General features: G+C 47.1%; 1 protein-coding gene across 2 annotated transcripts in view; it reads left to right on the forward strand.

The window, feature by feature from the left end:
• The first annotated feature begins 4,418 nt into the window (after positions 1–4,418).
• The window catches only part of SF3B1 (splicing factor 3b subunit 1), a 283,573-nt gene continuing 264,237 nt past the window's right edge, over positions 4,419–23,754 (forward strand). Inside the window, exon 1 of one of the 2 annotated variants that reach the window (XM_063934089.1) lies at positions 4,419–4,644. In XM_063934089.1, the coding sequence (XP_063790159.1) occupies positions 4,617–4,644 (28 nt within the window). In that variant the 5' untranslated portion in view covers positions 4,419–4,616. The remainder of the gene's footprint in view (positions 4,645–23,754) is intronic. The other variant, XM_063934087.1, reaches the window with a different exon arrangement.

The following is a 23,754-nucleotide window of genomic DNA, read 5'->3' on the forward strand; positions in this document are numbered from 1 at the left end:
TGGAAGCAGGGGAGGACTTTTGTTCCTGGGAACTGGCTGCATGGTGCAGCTTCTTACCTCTACCCCTGCCTCTGGCAAGAAAGGATGCGCCCCTGACCCTCTTGCCTTTCTGAGAACGAAAGGACTGCATTTGATAATACGGTGCTTTCTTCGGCTGTGAGGAAACCTGAGGCAAGAAAGTCGACTTTCCAGCTGTCGCTGTGGACACGAGGTCCGATAGACCGTCCCCAAACAATTCCTCACCCTTATAAGGCAAAACCTCCATGTGTTTTTTAGAATCAGCATCTCCTGTCCATTGCCGAGTCCATAAGACCCTCCTGGCAAAAATGGACATAGCATTAATTCTAGAGCCCAGCAGGCAAATGTCCCTCTGAGCATCCCGCATATATAAGACAACGTCTTTTATATGGCCCAGGGTTAGCAAAACAGTATCCCTGTCGAGGGAATCTATGTCGTCTGACAGAGTATCTGTCCATGCTGCTACAGCACTACACATCCAGGCTGAAGCAATAGCAAGTCTCAGTAGAGTACCAGAGTGTGTATACACTGACTTCAGGATAGCTACCTGCTTTCTATCCGCAGGCTCCTTTAGGGCGGCCGTATCCTGAGACGGCCGTATCCTGAGACCTTCCACATATCCATCCAATCAGGTGTCGGCCCCGACGGGGGCGACACCACACTTATCTGCCCTTGCTCCGCCTCCACGTAACCCTCCTCATCAAACATGTCGACACAGCCGTACCGACACACCGCACACACACAGGGAATGCTCAGACTGAGGACAGGACCCCACAAAGTCCTTTGGGGAGACAGAGAGAGAGTATGCCAGCACACACCACAGCGCTATATAACACAGGGAATTTCACTTCTAATAAGTGATTACCCAATAGCTGCCTTATATATTTTATTTGCGCCTAAATTTATGTGCCCCCCCTCTCTTTTTAACCCGTCTTGTACCTGGATACTGCAGGGGAGAGCCTGGGGAGCTGCTTCCAGCGGAGCTGTGAAGAGAAAATGGCGCTGGTGTGCTGAGGAAGAAGGCCCCGCCCCCTCAGTGGCGGGCTTCTGTCCCGCTTTCTGTGTAAAAAAATGGCGGGGTTTTTTACATACATACAGTGCCAGACTGTATATATGTATTTTTATTGCCAAAGGTACTTTAATTGCTGCCCAGGGCGCCCCCCCCCAGCACCCTGCACCCTACAGTGTCTGGAGTGTGTAAGTGTGCTGGGAGCAATGGCGCACAGCTGCGGTGCTGTGCGCTACCTTAAATGAAGACAGGAGTCTTCTGCCGCCGATTTAGTCGTCTTCAGGCATCTGTTCTTCTGGCTCTGCGAGGGGGACGGCGGCGCGGCTCCGGGAACGGACGATCGAGGACAGGTGCCTGTGTTCGAACCCTCTGGAGCTAATGGTGTCCAGTAGCCTAAGAAGCACAAGCTAGCTGCAAGCAGGTAGGTTTGATTCTCTCCCCTTAGTCCCACGTAGCAGTAAGTCTGTTGCCAGCAGAAGCTCACTGAAAATAAAATACCTAATAAATACTTTCTTTACTAGTAAGCTCAGGAGAGCCCACTAAGAGCACCCAGCTCTGGCCGGGCACAGATTCTAACTGAGGTCTGGAGGAGGGGGCATAGAGGGAGGAGCCAGTGCACACCAGATAGTACCTAATCGTTTCTTTAGAGTGCCCAGTCTCCTGCGGAGCCCGTCTATTCCCCATGGTCCTTACGGAGTTCCCAGCATCCACTAGGACGTCAGAGAAATATTATTCTAGTGGACATATTTACATTCCTAGCAATCAGAGTCATATTATACACACAAAAGGCACCCCAACTGTATATTGTATTTTGAAAGTAGTCCTTTCTTGGTGCAGGTCACCCTTCAGTAACGGTGATAGTGTCTACTCTCCCATAACTGAAATATTTGAATTTCCTGAGCGTTTAGAGTAGAAAGAAAATCCTTAATCAGGTCCTCCTTGGCCATCTACACTGACGCATACCTCCCAACGTGACCCCTCTCCAGGAGGGACAGAATGCTCTGCTCCTGGACTTCCCTCTTAATTTATGATTGCCATCACCTGTGGTGAAACACCTTTCTTATCCATTAACTTGTTCAAAACAGGTGCCGGCAATCATAAATTAAGAGAAAAGTCCAGGAGCAGAGCATTGTGTCCCTCCTAGAGAGGATCATGTTGGGAGGTATGCTGATGGAGAAAAGTTCCCTAACAGGTGCATTGTTCTAGTTCTTCAGACTAGTGTAATATGCTCCGAGTTCCTGAGGTGTGGGACTTTTGTGCGAGTCTGCCCATTTTTTTTTTCAAAGCAGCGATCATTTTAAAAGGCAAAACCATGCCTTGTAAATAGGGATGACCATCAGTTTGGTTACCATCGAAGGGTAAGTGAGTAGCCATCGATGGTTGGCAACCAGGCAAAAGATGACCATCAATGGTTTCACCAACCGATGGTCATCCCTGTTCTTTGACTGCTGGCCCGTGGGCCAATCAGAACCTGGGGCAGGCCTTGACTGATGTCAAGGGCGGAACAATAGTCCATGTTCCAGTACCTTGTAATAAAAAAACAAAACAACAACAACAACAAAAACAACATTCAGTTATGATGTGCCATCGGTGGAGGGACATCATCTGGTTCTCCCCAATCAATAGGAAAATCATACAACATCGGCCGTGAACCCTCCATTATTATGAATCATTGATGTTTATGGCCATCCCTACTTGTAAATGATTGCTGCTTTAAAAAAAAAAAAAAAAACGAGCAGACTCACACAAATGTCCCGCACCTCCGGACCGGAGGCTATTACATTTTACCCCATTGGTTGGACGAGCTCCTCGGGTGCCAGTAGGACTACCCAGGGCCATAACTAGACTTTTTGGTGCCCTGTGCTAGATAGAGAATTGGCACCCCCTCACCCATTTTTTCATTCGGGACAAAGGGAGCATGCTTCATGTCTACTATATACATATACAAATAATACACACACATTCATAGACCACTACAAGAAAATGGATTTGGACACAAATTGTCTTTATACCACATTCATGCACTTAACTTGAGAGCTTGTTGTTATTCAGTTACAATATCCTTTATTAAATAACAAATTTCAATATACTGCCATACCCAGGATTCAAACCTATAACCTGTTAAAATCTTATCAGACACCCTACTCCTTGAGCTATTTGATCCTGCATAAAAACTATGAACACTCTATGAAGCTACTGGTGCTTTGCAAAAAAATGAGTCAGCATTTGAGCAGATCTATGTAGTGTGCAGCCACACATCCAATCTCTTGCAGCCACACACTACATACTTACATAGATCTGCTCAGCACAATGCTGATCATTTTTTCACAAAATACAAAGTAAGCTTCAATTAGAATTCTCTAGCTTAGAATTATATACCTTTCTATGCAAGGGCAGATAGCTCAAGGAATAGTTTGTCTGACTGCAATGCCACAGACAATGGGTTTGAAATCTTGAGATATAATAAAGGACAGTGTGACTGAATAACAATGAAATCTCAAGTTGAGTTCATGAATGTTGAATGAGAGTCGGGAATCTGGCATCGGTATTGTGACGTCTGGGATCTCGACTAGCGGTATGGTGACCGCTTCCCGTATGGGTATAACCAACAGAAGGTGTCAGAGTAGGAGACATCAGTCATCAGGAGATGCTGGTCTTCAAAAAGGGGGAAGCTGCAAGTGAAAGTAATTAAAACAGGTAATTGACAAGTGCCACCAAGAGCGCCACCTTCCCTGCAACGCTATGTGCGGTGCCCCCTCAGCACACACCTAGTTACGGCCCTGGGACTACCCATTACGCCATTTTTTTGCTTTTTATTATTATTATTATTATTTTTTTTTTTATGGTTAGCAGCACACAGTTTGACATCCACTGGGTTAAGTTGATTTGTAAAGCTTTGCCCTCGCTTGCAGTTTCTCTAGAATTTTTTTTTCTTCGGTTCGTAGAGACTGTTATAAGAGGATTGAAGCCCCAAAGCAGCAACTTGTCTGGGGAGCCCAAAAGTTAAAGGCTGTGTCCTCAATATTATTTCCAAACATTAGTAAAGCTGTGCAGAGTCCAGCAAACGCTCACAGTTTAATGAAAAGTATAAGTCTATTCCTACCATGAAATCCTCCATTTCATACCCACCCAGTTAATGTCTCACATTCACGACAGGTCCCTTAGCCCACTTGATTCTAGCATCTACCCTAGACTCAATGTAGATGCTAGAATCAAGTGGGCTATAAGGGACCTTTTCCGTAAGGGGGAGGAGTTACGACACAAGGGGGATGAGCTAATCGGGACGTCAAGGGGAGGAGCTAGGCCGGCGGGATAGTTCTTTCACTATCCAAGCCGTTCGCTCGCCACCAATCCCGAAGCGTGTCGAAGGTACATTTCAGGTACCTTTGTCGGGCCTTGCTCCTCCCACTGGTGACGTCAGATGTCCTTTCTCCAACTTGGTTTTAGCCATATTAGAGAACGTCATCAGGTAGGCGGAAACGTAGGTGCGTCAACACAACAGTGCGGACCAAAGCATGCGCAGTCAGGCTGATATTGTGTAGCGGAAGCAGCAGGACAGTCTGTTTCCGTCGCAGAGCTCTTCGACAACATGGCGAAGATAGCTAAAACCCACGAAGGTAAGAATTGGAATTGTAAATACATGTAGCATGCAGTCACATGAATTATACACAGCCGAATTACTGGTTACGTTGTTGAGCGTATCTACAGCAGATCAGGGCAGACATGTCGGTTTAGTTGTGTAATGGCTCCCGGGCTGTGTCGTGAATCTAGAAAGGGGTGGAAGACATCTTGGAGCAAGGTGGCAGGGATTGTGCTGTCTACATTGCTGTGGTACGAGGTGCTGACCTGCGCTCGTTGTGTTAATATTACCTGTGATTGCTGGATGGTGGTTTGTGGACGATCGACATCCGATGTCTGTAAACTGTTAACTCATATACTGTGTTGTTACTATTGTTAGCATTGGTATTTCTGGTGGATTGGAGCTCCCAAACTGTTTTATATGTGCCTGGATTGTGAAATAATTCCACTGTATCTACAAATAATTACAATACCTTTTTCCCCTCTTGGTTAAGACATCCATCTTAAAAATGTAACTTTCTCTAACGTCCTAGTGGATGCTGGGGACTCCGTAAGGACCATGGGGAATAGACGGGCTCCGCAGGAGACATGGGCACTTTAAGAAAGAATTTAGATTCTGGTGTGCTCTGGCTCCTCCCTCTATGTCCCTCCTCCAGACCTCAGTTTGAATCTGTGCCCGGACGAGCTGGGTGCTGTTCAGTGAGCTCTCCTGAGCTTGCTGTAAGAAGTATTTTGTTAGGTTTTTTTTATTTTCAGGGAGCTCTGCTGGCAACAGACTCCCTGCATCGTGGGACTGAGGGGAGAGAAGCAGCCCTACTCTCTGCAAATAGGTCCTGCTTCTTAGGCTATTGAACACCATTAGCTCCAGAGGGATCGTACACAGGATCTCACCCTCGTCGTCCGATCCCAGAGCCGCGCCGCCGTCCCCCTCGCAGAGCCGGAAGACAGAAGCCGGGTGAGCATAAGAAGCAAGAAGACTTCGAAATCGGCGGCAGAAGACTCCAGTCTTCACTGAGGTAGCGCACTGCAGCTGTGCGCCATTGCTCCCACACACACCCACATACTTCGGTCACTGTAAGGGTGCAGGGGGGGGGGGGGCGGGGGGCGCCCTGGGCAGCAATTAGGACCTCTTGGCAAAAGTTTTGTGTGTATATATATATATATATATATATATATATATATATATATATATATATATATATAGATAGAGAGTTGGGTACTGTATATATGTATGAGCCCCCGCCAAAATATTGTACATTAAAGCGGGACAGAAGCCTGCCGCTGAGGGGGCGGGGCTTCTTCCTCAGCACTCACCAGCGCCATCTTTTCTCCACAGCTCCGCTGAGCGGAAGCTCCCCAGGCTCTCCCCTGCAGATACACGGTAGAAGAGGGTAAAAAGAGAGAGGGGGGCACATAATTAGGCGCAAAAATCATTATAACAGCGGCTACTGGGTTAACATTAAGTTACTGTGTAATTCCTAGGTTATATAGCGCTGGGGTGTGTGCTGGCATACTCTCTCTCTGTCTCTCCAAAGGGCCTTGTGGGGGAACTGTCTTCAAAAAGAGCATTCCCTGTGTGTGTGGTGTGTCGGTACGCTTGTGTCGACATGTTTGACGAGGAAGGCTATGTGGAAACAGAGCGGGAGCAAATGAATGTGGTGTCTCCGCAAACGGCGCCGACACCTGATTGGATGGATATGTGGAAGGTTTTAAATGATGTTAATTCCTTGCATAAAAGGTTGGATAAAGCTGAAGCCTTAGGACAGTCAGGGTCTCAGCCCGTGCCTGATCCTATGTCGCAGAGGCCGTCAGGGTCTCAGAAGCGCCCACTATCCCAAATTGTTGACACTGATACCGACATGGATTCTGACTCCAGTGTCGATTACGATGATGCAAAGTTACAGCCTAAATTGGCTAAATCCATCCGTTATATGATTATAGCAATTAAGGATGTGTTGCACATCACAGAGGAAACCCCAGTCCCTGACAAGAGGGTTCATATGTATGGGAAAAAAAGGCAGGTGGTGACCTTCCCCCCCCTTCACACGAGCTAAATGAGTTGTGTAAAAAGGCTTGGGAATCTCCAGATAAAAAACTGCAGATTTCCAAACGGATGCTTATGGCGTATCCTTTCCCGCCAACGGACAGGTTATGCTGGGAATCCTCCCCTAGGGTGGACAAAGCTTTAACACGCTTATCAAAGAGGGTAGCCCTGCCGTCACAGGATACGGCCACCCTGAAAGATGCTGTGGATAGAAAGCAAGAGGGTACCCTGAAGTCCATTTATACCCATTCAGGTACCTTACTAAGGCCGGCAATTGCGTCGGCCTGGGTGTGTAGTGCTGTAGCAGCATGGACGGATACCTTATCTGAGGAACTTGATACCTTAGACAAGGATACTATATTAATGACCCTGGGGCATATAAAAGACGCTGTCCTACATATGAGAGATGCTCAAAGAGACATTAGTCTACTGGGCTCTAGAATAAATGCTATGTCGATTTCTGCCAGAAGGGTCCTGTGGACTCGGCAATGGACAGCTGATGCCGACTCAAAAAGGCACATGGAGGTTTTACCTTACAAGGGCGAGGAATTGTTTGGGGAGGGTCTCTCGGACCTGGTCTCCACAGCTACTGCTGGAGAGTCAAATTTTTTGCCATATGTTTCCTCACAACCTAAGAAAGCACCGGCTTCCACTAAATCCACCGCATGACGCTGGGGCTCCACAGGCGGAGCTAGGCCCGGTGGGGGCGCGTCTCCAAAATTTCAGCCACAAGTGGTTTCACTCCCAGTTGGATCCCTGGGCAATAGAGATTGTGTCTCAGGGATACAAGCTGGAATTCGAAGAGATGCCCCCTCACTGTTACCTCAAATCGGCCCTGCCAGCTTCCCCCTTAGAGAGGAAAATAGTGTTAACTGCAATTCACAAATTGTATCTTCAACAGGTGGTGGTCAAGGTTCCCCTCCTTCAACAAGGAAAGGGTTATTATTCGACCATGTTTGTGGTACCGAAACCGGACGGTTCGGTCAGACCCATATTGAATTTAAAATCCCTGAACATATACCTGAAAAGGTTCAAGTTCAAGATGGAATCGCTCAGAGCGGTCATCGCAAGCCTGGAAGGGGGGGATTTTATGGTGTCTCTGGACATAAAGGATGCTTACCTTCATGTCCCCATTTATCCACCTCATCAGGCGTACATCAGATTTGTGGTACAGGATTGTCATTACCAATTTCAGACGTTGCCGTTTGGTCTCTCCACGGCACCGAGAATATTTACCAAGGTAATGGCGGAAATGACGGTACTCCTGCAGAAGCAAGGGGTCACAATTATCCCATACTTGGACGATCTCCTCATAAAAGCGAGGTCAAGAGAGCAGTTGCTGATCAGCGTAGCACGCTCTCTGAAAGTGTTACAACAACACGGCTGGATTCTAAATATTCGAAAGTCGCAGTTGATTCCTACGACTCGTCTGCCTTTCCTGGGCATGATTCTGGACACAGACCAAATGAGGGTTTATCTCCCGATGGAGAAGGCTCAGGAGCTCATGACACTGGTCAGAAACCTATTAAAACAAAAACAGGTGTCGGTGCATCACTGCACGCGAGTCCTGGGAAAGATGGTGGCATCATACGAGGTCATTCCCTTCGGCAGGTTCCATGCGAGGACCTTTCAATGGGATCTACTGGACAAGTGGTCCGGATCACATCTTCAGATGCATCGGTTAATCACCCTATCCCCCAGAGCCAGGGTGTCTCTCCTGTGGTGGCTGCAGAGTGCTCACCTTCTCGAAGGTCGCAGATTCGGCATTCAGGACTGGGTCCTGGTGACCACGGATGCAAGCCTCCGATTGTGGGGGGCAGTCACACAGGGAAGAAATTTCCAAGGTCTGTGGTCAAGTCGGGTGACTTGCCTTCACATCAACATCCTGGAACTAAGGGCCATATACAACGCCCTACGTCAAGCGGAGTCCCTACTTCGCGACCAACCGGTTCTGATTCAGTCAGACAACATCACCGCAGTGGCTCATGTGAACCGCCAAGGCGGCACAAGGAGCAGGGTGGCGATGGTAGAAGCCACCAGAATTCTTCGCTGGGCGGAGAATCACGTACGCGCACTGTCAGCAGTGTTCATTCCGGGAGTGGACAACTGGGAAGCAGACTTCCTCAGCAGGCACGACCTCCATCCGGGAGAGTGGGGACTTCATCAAGAAGTCTTCACGCAGGTTGCAAGTCGGTGGGAACTGCCACAGGTGGATATGATGGCATCCCGCCTCAACAAAAAGCTACAGAGGTATTGCGCCAGGTCAAGAGACCCTCAGGCGATAGCTGTGGACGCACTGGTGACGCCGTGGGTGTTCCAGTCGGTCTATGTATTTCCTCCTCTTCCTCTCATACCTAAGGTGCTGAGAATCATAAGAAAAAGAGGAGTGAGAACAATACTCATTGTTCCGTATTGGCCAAGAAGGACTTGGTATCCAGATCTGCAAGAAATGCTCACAGAGGACCCGTGGCCTCTGCCTCTAAGACAGGACCTGCTGCAACAAGCAGACTTACCACGGCTGCGTTTGACGGCATGGTGGTTGAACGCCAGATCCTAGCAGAAAAAGGCATTCCGGATGAGGTTATTCCTACACTGATAAAGGCTAGGAAGGATGTGACGGCTCAACATTATCACCGTATATGGCGAAAATATGTGGCTTGGTGTGAGGCCAGGAATGCCCCTACGGAGGAATTCCTGCTGGGCCGTTTCCTTCACTTCCTACAGTCGGGAGTGACTTTGGGCCTAAAATTGGGTTCCATTAAGGTCCAGATTTCGGCCCTATCCATTTTCTTTCAAAAAGAACTGGCTTCTCTGCCTGAAGTTCAGACGTTTGTAAAGGGAGTGCTGCATATTCAGCCCCCTTTTGTGCCTCCAGTGGCACCTTGGGATCTTAACGTGGTGTTGAGTTTCCTGAAATCACACTGGTTTGAACCACTCAAAGCGGTGGAATTGAAATATCTCACGTGAAAGGTGGTCATGCTACTAGCCTTGGCTTCGGCTAGGCGGGTGTCAGAATTGGCGGCTTTGTCACATAAAACCCCTTATCTGGTTTTCCATGCGGATAGAGCAGAATTGCTAACCCGCCCACAATTTCTGCCGAAAGTGGTTTCATCCTTTCATATAAACCAACCTATTGTGGTGCCTGTGGCTACTACTGACTTGGAGGATTCCGAGTTACTTGATGTGGTCAGGGCTTTGAAGGTTTATGTAGCCAGAACGGCTAGGGTCAGGAAACAGAATCTTTGTTTATCCTGTATGCTCCAACAAGCTTGGGGCGCCTGCTTCAAAGCAAACTATTGCTCGCTGGATCTGTAACACGATTCAGCAGGCTCATTCTGCGGCTGGGTTGCCGCTGCCTAAATCAGTTAAGGCCCATTCCACAAGGAAGGTGGGCTCTTCTTGGGCGGCTGCCCGAGGGGTCTCGGCATTACAGCTTTGTTGAGCGGCTACTTGGTCAGGTTCAAACACATTTGCAAAGTTCTACAAGTTTGATACCCTGGCTGAGGAGGACCTTGTGTTTGCTCAATCGGTGCTGCAGAGTCATCCGCACTCTCCCGCCTGTTTGGGAGCTTTGGTATAATCCCCATGGTCCTTACGGAGTCCCCAGCATCCACTAGGACGTTAGAGAAAATAAGATTTTACTCACCGGTAAATCTATTTCTCGTAGTCCGTAGTGGATGCTGGGCGCCCGTCCCAAATGCGGACTTCTTCTGCAATGCTTTTATATAGTTATTGCTTAAATAAGGGTTATGTTATAGTTGCATCAGGGTTGATCTGATGCTCTGTTGTTGTTCATACTGTTAACTGGGTAAGTTTATCACAAGTTATACGGTGTGATTGGTGTGGCTGGTATGGGTCTTGCCCTGGATTTCCAAAATCCTTTCCTTGTACTGTCAGCTCTTCCGGGCACAGTTTCTCTAACTGAGGTGTGGAGGAGGGACATAGAGGGAGGAGCCAGAGCACACCAGAATCTAAATTCTTTCTTAAAGTGCCCATGTCTCCTGCGGAGCCCGTCTATTCCCCATGGTCCTTACGGAGTCCCCAGCATCCACTACGGACTACGAGAAATAGATTTACCGGTAAGTAAAATCTTATTTTTAGTCCAATCAGTGGGTTTATACAGATGTTTAATCTGTGGTCATTTTAAATACTCGCTATTGTGCTTTCATTTCAAATATTTTGTACCTGCTGATGGGGTCTTTTTATAGCAATGTGCAGGTCTCTGTACAAAGGACAAATACCTCTGCTGCTTCACTTTCTAGTGGGGAACTTTTATACTGGAAATAATAGTTGCTCAGAATCCAGGAAGAACTGCAGACTTTATGGTGCATATTTATCACAATGTTAATTTTTTTTATCCAAATTCTGATGTGAAAATGTAATATTATCATGTCAACTTACTAGTGTTGATCAGTGAGGAGGCCTAATTTTAATTTTGAAGGGCAAAAGGTGTAATGTTTCGCTACACCAGCTAAAAACCTTTTGCCGGGAGACTGGCTCAGATAAGAAAATATAACCAATTAGACTCTACTTTGCACTGAGAATATTGATTCAATATAAAACACCCTCATAAATAGTCTCTCTGTCCCACACGTCTTCAATTCATGATTCCTGCAACCTCATGATTCTTTTCAAAAGAACATAAAACATCTCATAGGGCAATATTGCAGTCCACAATAATGATGTATAAATGCTTGAAAGGTATAGGGGTATATGCAATTGCGGTTGAACTGCCGCAAAAGTCGAAAAACGGGGCATTTTTGACAAAAAAAAAACCTGTCGAATTGGATTCGACAATGCAATACAGTACTTTTCGTCAAAATAACTGCTGTTTCAGATTCGACTTTTTTCAAATCGACATTTTCAAAATGCGACATATCTGCAATGGTCAAAATGCGGCTTTTCGACAAAAGTATATTCAATTGAAGAATGTCGATTCGACAACAGTGCTTTTCGACAGTAATTTCGTCAATTTCATTCCGCCTCACTTTGCTGGCGGAATCTAATACATTTTTTTAAAAAATGTGTTTTTCTCTAACGTCCTAAGTGGATGCTGGGGACTCCGTAAGGACCATGGGGAATAGCGGCTCCGCAGGAGACTGGGCACATCTAAAGAAAGCTTTAGGACTATGGTGTGCACTGGCCCCTCCCCCTATGACCCTCCTCCAAGCCTCAGTTAGATCTCTGTGCCCGAACGAGAAGGGTGCACACTAGGGGCTCTCCTGAGCTTCTTAGTGAAAGTTTTAGTTTAGGTTTTTTATTTTCAGTGAGACCTGCTGGCAACAGGCTCACTGCATCGAGGGACTAAGGGGAGAAGAAGCGAACTCACCTGCGTGCAGAGTGGATTGGGCTTCTTAGGCTACTGGACATTAGCTCCAGAGGGACGATCACAGGCCCAGCCTGGATGGGTCCCAGAGCCGCGCCGCCGGCCCCCTTACAGAGCCAGAAGGCAGAAGAGGTCCGGAAAATCGGCGGCAGAAGACGTCTGTCTTCAACAAGGTAGCGCACAGCACTGCAGCTGTGCGCCATTGCTCTCAGCACACTTCACACTCCGGTCACTGAGGGTGCAGGGCGCTGGGGGGGGGCGCCCTGAGACGCAATAAAAAACACCTTGGATGGCAAAAAATGCATCACATATAGCTCCTGGGCTATATGGATGCATTTAACCCCTGCCAGAATACATAGAAAAACGGGAGATAAGGCTGCCGATAAGGGGGCGGAGCCTATCTCCTCAGCACACTGGCGCCATTTTCCCTCACAACTCCGTTGGAGGGAAGCTCCCTGTCTCTCCCCTGCAGTCACTACACTACAGAAAGGGTTAAAAAAGAGAGGGGGGGCACTAATTACGCGCAGTATTAAAGATACAGCAGCTATAAGGGGAAAAACACTTATATAAGGTTATCCCTGTGTGTGTGTGTATATATATATATATATATATATATATATATATATATATATATATATATATATATATATATAGCGCTCTGGTGTGTGCTGGCAAACTCTCCCTCTGTCTCCCCAAAGGGCTAGTGGGGTCCTATCCTCTATCAGAGCATTCCCTGTGTGTGTGCTGTATGTCGGTACGTTTGTGTCGACATGTATGAGGAGAAAAATGATGTGGAGACGGAGCAGATTGCCTGTAATAGTGATGTCACCCCCTAGGGGGTCGACACCTGAGTGGATGAACTGTTGGAAGGAATTACGTGACAGTGTCAGCTCTGTATAAAAGACAGTGGTTGACATGAGACAGCCGGCTACTCAGCTTGTGCCTGTCCAGACGTCTCATAGGCCGTCAGGGGCTCTAAAGCGCCCGTTACCTCAGATGGCCGATATAGACGCCGACACGGATACTGACTCCAGTGTCGACGGTGAAGAGACAAATGTGACTTCCAGTAGGGCCACACGTTACATGATTGAGGCAATGAAAAATGTTTTACACATTTCTGATAATACGAGTACCACCAAAAAGGGGTATTATGTTCGGTGAGGAAAAACTACCTGTAGTTTTCCTGAATCTGAGAAATTAAATGAGGTGTGTGATGATGCGTGGTTTTCCCCCGATAACAACTGATAATTTCTAAAATGTTATTGGCATTATATCCTTTCCCGCCAGAGGTTAGGGTGCGTTGGGAAACACCCCCTAGGGGGGATAAAGCGCTCACACGCTTGTAAGGGCTCTACCCTCTCCTGAGATGGCCGCCCTTAAGGATCCTGCTGATAGAAAGCAGGAGGGTATCCTAAAATGTATTTACACACATACTGGTGTTATACTGCGACCAGCAATAGCCTCAGCCTGGATGTGCAGTGCAGGGTTGGCGTGGTCGGATTCCCTGACTGAAAATATTGATACCCTAGATAGGGACAGTATATTTTTGCCTATAGAGCATTTAAAAGATGCATTTCTATATATGCGTGATGCACAGCGGAATATTTGCCGACTGGCATCAAGTGTAAGTGCGTTGTCCATTTCTACCAGTAGAGGGTTATGGACACGTCAGTGGTCAGGTGATGCGTATTCCAAACGGCATTTGGAAGTATTGCCTTATTAAGGGGAGGAGTTATTTGGGGTCGGTCTTCCAGACCTGGTGGCCACGGCAAAAGCTGGGAAATCCACGTTTGTACCCCAGGTCGCCTCTCAACATGAGAAGACGCCGTATTATCAGGCGCAGTCTTTTCGTGGACAGTGGGCAAAAGGTTCCTCATTTCTGCCCCGTGACAGAGGGAGAGGAAAAAGGCTGCAGAAATCAGCCAGTTCCCAGGAACAGAAACCCTCTCCCGCCTCTGCCAAGCCCTCAGTATGACGCTGGGGCTTTACAAGCAGAATCATGCACGGTGGTGGGCCCGTCTCAATGAATTTCAGCGCGCAGTGGGCTCACTCGCAAGTAGACCCCTGGATCCTTCAGGTGATATCTCAGGGGTACAAATTAGAATTCGAGACGTCTCCCCCTCGCCGTTTCCTAAAGTCTGCTTTACCGATGTCTCCTTCTGACACGGAGACAGTTTTGGAAGCCATTCACAAGCTGTATTCCCAGCAGGTGATAATCAAGGTACCCCTCCTGCAACAGGGAACGGGGTATTATTCCACACTGTTGTGGTACCGAAGCCAGACGGCTCGGTGAGACCGATTCTAAATCTAAAATCTTTGAACACTTACATACAGAGGTTCAAATTCAAGATTGAGTCACTCAGCAGTGATTGCGAACCTGGAAGAAGGGGACTACATGATGTCTCGGGACATCAAGGATGCTTACCTTCATGTCAAAATTTACCCTTCTCACCAAGGGTACCTCAGGTTTATGGTACAGAACTGTCACTATCAGTTCAGACGCTGCCGTATGGATGGTCCACGGCACCCCGGGTCTTTACCAAGGTAATGACCGAAATGATGATATTCCTTCGAAGGAAGGGAATTTTAGTTATCTTACTTGGACGATTCCCTGATAAGGGTAAGATCCAGGGAACAGTTGGAAGTCGGTGTAGCACTATCTCAGGTAGTGTTGCGGCAGCACGATTGGATTCTCAATATTCCAAAATCGCAGCTGGTTCCGACGACTTGTCTTCTGTTCCTAGGGATGATCCTGGACACAGTCCAGAAAAAGGTGTTTCTCCCGGAGGAGAAAGCCAGGGAGTTATCCGAGCTAGTCAGGAACCTCCCAAAAACCGAGCCAAGTCTCAGTGCATCAATGCACAAGGGTTCTGGGTAAAATGGTGGCTTCCTACGAAGCAATCCCATTCGGCAGATTCCAAGCAAGAACTTTCCAGTGGGACCTGCTGGACAAATGGTCCGGGTCGCATCTTCAGATGCATCAGCGGATAACCCTGTCACCAAGGACAAGGGTATCCCTCCTGTGGTGGTTGCAGAGTGCTCATCTTCTAGAGGGCCGCAGATTCGGCATTCAGGACTGGGTCCTGGTGACCACGGACGCCAGCCTGCGAGGCTGGGGAGCAGTCACACAGGGAAGGAATATCCAGGGCTTATGGTCAAGCCTGGAGACATCACTTCACATAAATATCCTGAAGCTAAGGGCCATTTACAATGCTCTAAGCTTAGCAAGACCTCTGCTTCAAGGTCAGCCGGTGTTGATCCAGTCGGACAACATCACGGCAGTCACCAACGTAAACAGACAGGGTGGCACAAGAAGCAGGAGGGCAATGGCAGAAGCTGCAAGGATTTTTCGCTGGGCGGAAAATCATGTGATAGCACTGTCAGCAGTATTCATTCCGGGAGTGGACAACTGGGAAGCAGACTTCCTCAGCACGACCTCCACCCGGGAGAGTGGGGACTTCACCCAGAAGTCTTCCACATGATTATAAACCGTTGGGAAAAACTCGACAGGTATTGCGCCAGGTCAAGGGACCCTCAGGCAATAGCTGTAGACGCTCTGGTAACACCGTGGGTGTACCAGTCAGTGTATGTGTTCCCTCCTCTGCCTCTCATACCCAAGGTACTGAGATTGATAAGATGGAGAGGAGTAAGCACTATATTCGTGGCTCCGGATTGGCCAAGAAGGACTTGGTAACCGGAACTTCAAGAGATGCTCACGGAGGATCCGTGGCCTCTACCTCTAAGAAGGGACCTGCTCCAGCAAGGACCCTGTCTGTTCCAAGACTTACCGCGGCTGCGTTTGACGGCTTGGCGGTTGAACGCCGGATCCTGAAGGAAAAAAGGCATTCCGGATGAAGTCATCCCTATCCTGATCAAAGCCAGGAAGGATGTAACCGCAAAACATTATCACCGCATTTGGCGAAAATGTGGTGCGAGGCCAGTAAGGCCCGACGGAGGAAATTCAACTGGGTCGATTCCTACATTTCCTGCAAACAGGAGTGTCTATGGGCCTGAAATTGGGGTCCATTAAGGTTCAAATTTCGGCTCTGTCAATTTTCTTCCAAAAAGAACTAGCTTCAGTCCCTGAAGTTCAGACGTTTGTAAAAGGGGTACTGCATATACAGCCTCCTTTTGTGCCTCCAGTGGCACTTTTGGAACCCAAAAACTACATTGAGATCCCAAAGTCACATTGGTTTGAACCACTTAAATCTGTGGAGTTAAAATATCTCACATGGAAAGTGGTCATGCTGTTGGCCCTGGCCTGGGCCAGGCGCGTGTCAGAATTGGCGGCTTTATCCTGTAAAAGCCCTTATCTGATTTTCCATTCGGACAGGGCGGAATTGAGGACTCGTCCTCAGTTTCTCCCTAAGGTGGTTTTCAGCGTTTCACCTGAACCAACCTATTGTGGTGCCTGCGGCTACTAGGGACTTGGAGGACTCCAAGTTGCTAGACGTTGTCAGGGCCTGAAAATATATGTTTCCAGGACGGCTGGAGTCAGGAAATCTGACTCGCTGTTTATCCTGTCTGCACCCAACAAGCTGGGTGCTCCTGCTTCTAAGCAGACTATTGCTCGTTTGATTTGTAGTACAATTCAGCTTGCACATTCTGTGGCAGGCCTGCCACAGCCAAAAATCTGTAAATGCCCACTCCACAAGGAAGGTGGGCTCATCTTGGGCGGCTGCCCGAGGGGTCTCGGCTTTACAACTTTGCCGAGCAGCTACTTGGTCAGGAGCAAATACGTTTGTAAAATTCTACAAAATTGATACCCTGGCTGAGGAGGACCTGGAGTTCTCTCATTTGGTGCTGCAGAGTCATCCGCACTCTCCCGCCCGTTTTGGGAGCTTTGGTATAATCCCCATGGTCCTTACGGAGTCCCCAGCATCCACTTAGGACGTTAGAGAAAATAAGAATTTACTTACCGATAATTCTATTTCTCGTAGTGGATGCTGGGCGCCCATCCCAAGTGCGGATTGTCTGCACTACTGGTACATAGTTATTGTTACCAAAAAATCGGGTTATTGCTGTAGTGAGCCATCTTTTCTAGAGGCTCCTCTGTTATCATGCTGTTAACTGGGTTCAGATCACAAGTTGTACAGTGTGATTGGTGTGGCTGGTATGAGTCTTACCCGGGATTCAAAATCCTTCCTTATTGTGTACGCTCGTCCGGGCACAGTATCCTAACTGAGGCTTGGAGGAGGGTCATAGGGGGAGGGGCCAGTGCACACCAGATAGTCCTAAAGCTTTCTTTCGATGTGCCCAGTCTCCTGCGGAGCCGCTATTCCCCATGGTCCTTACGGAGTCCCCAGCATCCACTACGGACTACGAGAAATAGAATTATCGGTAAGTAAATTCTTATGTTTTTTTATTGCTAATAGCATATCTATTTATATTAGACGGGATTATGTACTTGGTTTGTCTAGTAGGAGACACAAGTATTATTTATATATATATATTTTTTTATAGGAATATATTTTTTTTTTTTAACTGACTAAAATAGAGCATGGTTTTCAGTGGGAATGGGTTAAAATCAAGAAAAAAAAATGCGTGGGGTCCCCCCCTCCTAAGCATAACCAGCCTCGGGCTCTTTAAACCGGTCCTGGTTGTAAAAATACGGGGGGGGGGAATTGACAGGGGATCCCCCGTATTTTTACAACCAGCACCGGGCTCTGCGTCTGGTCCTGGTGCAAAAAATACGGGGGACAAAAGGCGTAGGGGTCCCCCGTATTTTTAACACCAGCACCGGGCTCCACTAGCTGGAGAGATAATGCCACAGCCGGGGGACACTTTTATATCGGTCCCTGCGGCCGTGGCATTAAATCCCCAACTAGTCACCCCTGGCCGGGGTACCCTGGAGGAGTGGGGACCCCTTAAATCAAGGGGTCCCCACCCTCCAGCCACCCAAGGGCCAGGGGTGAAGCCCGAGGCTGCCCCCCCCCCCCCCCCCTCTCCATGCAAGGGCTGCGGATGGGGGGCTGATAGCCTTGTGTCAAAGAAAAGAATATTGTTTTTTGCAGCAGAACTACAAGTCCCAGCAAACCTCCCCCGCAAGCTGGTACTTGGAGAACCACAAGTACCAGCATGCGGGGGGAAATGGGCCGCTGGTACCTGTAGTTCTACTGCAAGAAAATACCCAAATAAACAGTACACGCACACCATGATAGTAAAACTTTATTACATACATGCCGACACACACATACTTACCTATGTTCACACGCCGACCTCTGTACACTTCTCCAAGTAGAATCCATGGGGTACCTGAAAATAAAATTATACTCGCCAAAATCCAGTGTAGCCTCTCTCGTCTTCTTTTTTGTAATCCACGTACTTGCCAAAAAAAGAAAACGCATTACCCGGACCACGCACTGAAAGGGGTCCCATGTTTACACATGGGACCTCTTTCCCCGAATGCTGAGACCCTCCGTGACCCCTGTCACAGAGGGTCCCTTCAGCCAATCAGGGAGCGCCACGTCGTGGCACTCTCCTGATTGGCTGTGCGCGTCTGAGCTGTCAGACGGCACAACGCACAGCCGCTCCATTATCTTCAATGGTGGGAACTTTGCGGTCAGCGGTGAGGTCACTCGCAGTCAACGATTGACCGCGGGTAACCTCACCGCTGACCGCAAAGTTCCAACCATTGAAGATAATGGAGCGGTATGTGCTATGCGCGTCTGACAGCTCAGACGCGCACAGCCAATCAGGAAAGTGCCACGACGTGGCGCTCCCTGATTGGCTGAAGGGACCCTCTGTGACAGGGGTCACGGAGGGTCTCAGCATTCGGGGAAAGAGGTCCCATGTGTAAACATGGGACCCCTTTCAGTGCGTGGTCCGGGTAATGCGTTTTCTTTTTTTGGCAAGTACGTGGATTACAAAAAAGAAGACGAGAGAGGCTACACTGGATTTTGGTGAGTGTAATTTTATTTTCAGGTACCCCATGGATTCTACTTGGAGAAGTGGACAGAGGTCGGCGTGTGAACATAGGTAAGTATGTGTGTGTCGGCATGTATGTAATAAAGTTTTACTATCACGGTGTGCGTGTACTGTTTATTTGGGTATTTTTTTTGCAGTAGAACTACAGGTACCAGCGGGCCCGTTAGGTGGTGTTTTTGCTGGCTATTGCTTCAGCTAGAAGAGTGTCGGATTTTGGTGCCTTGTCCTGTAGTTTCCCATATCTGATATTTCACAGTGACCGGGCGGTTCTTAGGACTCAACACAAGAAATTTGAAATACTGTCATACACCACAAGCGCTAAGGTAAGTAGAATATCACCATAACATCCCTTTTGAGTTGCATGGAAGGTTCTTAGGTCGAAATTGTCTCCAGTTCTAATCAATTGTATGTAAGGTCTCCAAACATAGTTGACATGAAAGACAGGATAACAAAAAACAACCAATGTGTGGTAAATGTTGTCAACACTTAAGCAATAGAAAAAGAAATCAGACTCCTCTATAAAACTAAGGTGGATCCAAAGCGTACCCCACTCACACTCTAAAGAGGAGGCATTAATCGCATCACGGTTTCTTTATGTGGTTAACCTTTCAATTTCTTATAACACCCAGTGTGATGAATAGGGAATTCAGCCCAACACCTCAATCGTTTGTTGTGGATTCCCAATGGAGGCAGATGATGCGTACCCCAACACTCACACTCAAACGGTTGATGTAAAACACATAAAGGTATCTTTCTCTCCTAGGGGATAATAGTAGTCTGTAATGGCGTACCACAACTCACAGTTTGGACTGCTGTACACCTCCTATCAAGGTATCTTTAGGTCCTGGACAGGGATTTTAGTTTGTGGTTTTAGTGTTGTTCATGGAAACTCCCAATGTGCATCATATGAAAAAAGAAAACAAGCAAACCAATGTGTAGTAGGTTTTGCTAATCTTAAATGCAATGTGTAAATAAATCTCTGAGGCAGATAGGTTCAATGCGTACCCCACTCACATATAAAATGGGGGTTCTAAATATATAGCGGTATCTTTGGGGAAGTTCTATTTGATGGTGCAGTAAATACTGGACTCAATAAACCACAGATGTGTTTCCACTAGAAGGTAATTGTGTGCGTACCCCAACACTCACACTCGGGGAGCAGATAAAAAGCCCATAAAGGTATCTTTAACTTCTCAAAGTGGGGGTGATCAATCAATATGGCGTACCCCAACTCACAATTCGATGTGCTGTGTATCTCCCATCAAGGTATCTTTAGGTTCCAGGTGGGAAATATGGCTTGTAGTTCGGACCATGTAGTTATCCGCAAACCCCAAAATTGAAAAAAATATTGGCACTCACAATGGAGTAAGAAGGAAGGTTTACAAATATTTATTTAACAATACACAGGGGAAAAAAAAATTTGAGGAAAGTGTATGAAAAAGATCATACAGCATTACATGGACCAAACCATAAAAGTGGCAAAGAGAAATAAAATCCTCCTTTTTAAATAAAACCAAAATTAAAAAAAATAGATAAAATCCAGATGGTATGCTACTCACACTCCTTTTTGTCGACGCGTTTCAGCCCTAAACTGGGCCTTTATCAAGACATATCATGTCTTGATAAAGGCCCAGTTTAGGGCTGAAACGCGTCGACAAAAAGGAGTGTGAGTAGCATACCATCTGGATTTTATCTATTTTTTTTAATTTTGGTTTTATTTAAAAAGGAGGATTTTATTTCTCTTTGCCACTTTTATGGTTTGGTCCATGTAATGCTGTATGATCTTTTTCATACACTTTCCTCAAATTTCCCCCCCCCCCCCCCCCGTGTATTGTTAAATAAATATTTGTAAACCTTCCTCCTTACTCCATTGTGAGTGCCAATATTTTTTTCAATTTTGGGGTTTGCGGATAACTACATGGTCCGAACTACAAGCCATATTTCCCACCTGGAACCTAAAGATACCTTGATGGGAGATACACAGCACATCGAATTGTGAGTTGGGGTACGCCATATTGATTGATCACCCCCACTTTGAGAAGTTAAAGATACCTTTATGGGCTTTTTATCTGCTCCCCGAGTGTGAGTGTTGGGGTACGCACACAATTACCTTCTAGTGGAAACACATCTGTGGTTTATTGAGTCCAGTATTTACTGCACCATCAAATAGAACTTCCCCAAAGATACCGCTATATATTTAGAACCCCCTTTTTATATGTGAGTGGGGTACGCATTGAACCTATCTGCCTCAGAGATTTATTTACACATTGCATTTAAGATTAGCAAAACCTACTACACATTGGTTTGCTTGTTTTCTTTTTTCATATGATGCACATTGGGAGTTTCCATGAACAAAGCTAAAACCACAAACTGAAATCCCTGTCCAGGACCTAAAGATACCTTGATAGGAGGTGTACAGCAGTCCAAACTGTGAGTTGTGGTACGCCATTACAGACTACTATTATCCCCTAGGAGAGAAAGATACCTTTATGTGTTTTACATCAACCGTTTGAGTGTGAGTGTTGGGGTACGCATCATCTGCCTCCATTGGGAATCCACAACAAACGATTGAGGTGTTGGGCTGAATTCCCTATTCATCACACTGGGTGTTATAAGAAATTGAAAGGTTAACCACATAAAGAAACCGTGATGCGATTAATGCCTCCTCTTTAGAGTGTGAGTGGGGTACGCTTTGGATCCACCTTAGTTTTATAGAGGAGTCTGATTTCTTTTTCTATTGCTTAAGTGTTGACAACATTTACCACACATTGGTTGTTTTTTGTTATCCTGTCTTTCATGTCAACTATGTTTGGAGAACTTACATACAATTGATTAGAACTGGAGACACAATTTTGACCTAAGAACCTTCCATGCAACTCAAAAGGGATGTTATGGTGATATTCTACTTACCTTAGCGCTTGTGGTGTATGACAGTATTTCAAATTTCTTGTGTTTTGTCTGTTTATTTAAATGTGGTGACATTTAATTCGAAATCTGTTACATCTGAGCTGCACAGCGCCAGTTTGAACCACCCCCTACATCTTTGGTTCTTAGGACTCGTCCCGGCTATCTACCTAAAGTGGTTTTTTCGTTCCACCTTAATCAGGAGATTGTTGTTCCGGCACTTGTTTCTCCTGATCTGTCTCCCAAAGAGCGGTCTATGGATGTGGTACGGGCTCTCCGTATCTATGTGAAGAGAACTGCTCCTATTAGGAAATCTGATTCTCTTTTTGTTGTGTTTGTGTTTCACAAACGGGGCTGGCCTGCTCACAAGCAAACTCTGGCCAGATGGATTAGAATGGTGATTGCACATGCTTATGTGAAGGCTGGTCTCTCTGCTCCTGATCACATTAAGGCCCATTCTACTCTGTCTGTTGGACCTTCTTGGGCGGCCCAACGTGGTGCGACCCTTGAACAATTGTGCAAGGCGGCTACGTGGTCCTCTGTGAACACGTTCATAAGGTTCTATGCCTTCGATACTGCCACTTCCCAGAATGCTTCCTTTGGACGCCGGGTTCTTGTGCCCGCTACAGTGCGTCCCCTCCCATAAGGAACTGCTTTAGGACATCCCTATTGTCCATTCCTTGTGCAGCCCAGTGTACCCCGCAGCAGAAAACGAGTTTTATGGTAAGAACTTACCTTTGTTAAAACTCTTTCTGCGAGGTACACTGGGCTCCAAAAGGCGCCCACCCTGACGCACTTAGCTTCTTTGGGTTGGTATGGCATTAGCCGCTGACACGTCTCCTGTCGTGAGAATGCGGTCTTGTGGCTACTAACCGTTGTCATCTCTTTTCCTGCTACTGCATTGGACTGGTTAACTAAAAACTGAGATCCTGTGCAGGGAGGCGGGGTGATATAGGAGGCGGCGCTATGCATTCTGGGTACAGTCAAAGCTTTGAGCTTGTTGGTGCCTCGGATCAAGATCCTACTCTACACCCCATTGTCCATTCCTTGTGGAGCCCAGTGTACCTCGCAGAAATAGTTTTAACCAAGGTAAGTTCTTACCATAAAACTTGTTTTTCCTGTCTGCAAGTGCTGAGAGGTTGATTCAGGTCTCTCCACAGCAACTCCAACTTTCTGTACATGGTACCAGGGGGTTGTAGAAGGGAGGGGAATTTCAAAATCTCCCTCCTCGCCGTTTTTTCAAGTTGGGCTTACCAACTCTATTGGAGGACAGCACAGTGCTTCAAGACACTGTCCAAAAGCTGGTGGAGGCACAGGTCATTGTGCCGGTGCCACCTCACATGCTGATAAAGGGTTACTATTTGAACCTTTTCGTGGTACCGAAACCGGATGGTTTGGTCAGGCCCATTCTGAACCTAAAATTATTGAACCCCTTTCTAAAGGAATTCAAGATGGAGTCTCTCAGGGCGGTGATATCAGGTCTGGAAGATGGGGAATTCCTGGTATCACTTGATATCAAGGATGCGTACCTTCACATTCTGATCTGGCTGCCGCATCAGGCTTATCTCCGCTTCGCATTGCTGGACTGTCCTTTTCATTTCCAGGCCCTGCCTTTCGGCCTCTCCACAGCACCAAGGGTGTTTACCAAGGTGAAGGTGGAAATAATGATGCTACTCCGCAAGCAGGGTGTGAACATTATTCCTTATCTGGACGATCTCCTGATAAAGGCATCGTCCAAGGAGAAGCTGCTACAGTCCATTGTTCTCACAACGAGACTGCGCCAGAATCACGGGTGGATTCTGAATGTTCCAAAGTCACATTTGGAACCAACCCAGAGATTTGTCATTTCTGGGAATGATCCTGGATACGGAAGTACAGCGAGTGTTTCTTCCGCGGGACAAGGCGTTGGTGATCCAATCTATGGTCCAGGATGTCTTGAAGCCATCC

This window comes from Pseudophryne corroboree, chromosome 7 (genome assembly GCF_028390025.1).
Source record: "Pseudophryne corroboree isolate aPseCor3 chromosome 7, aPseCor3.hap2, whole genome shotgun sequence".
NCBI classification, from domain to species: domain Eukaryota; kingdom Metazoa; phylum Chordata; class Amphibia; order Anura; family Myobatrachidae; genus Pseudophryne; species Pseudophryne corroboree.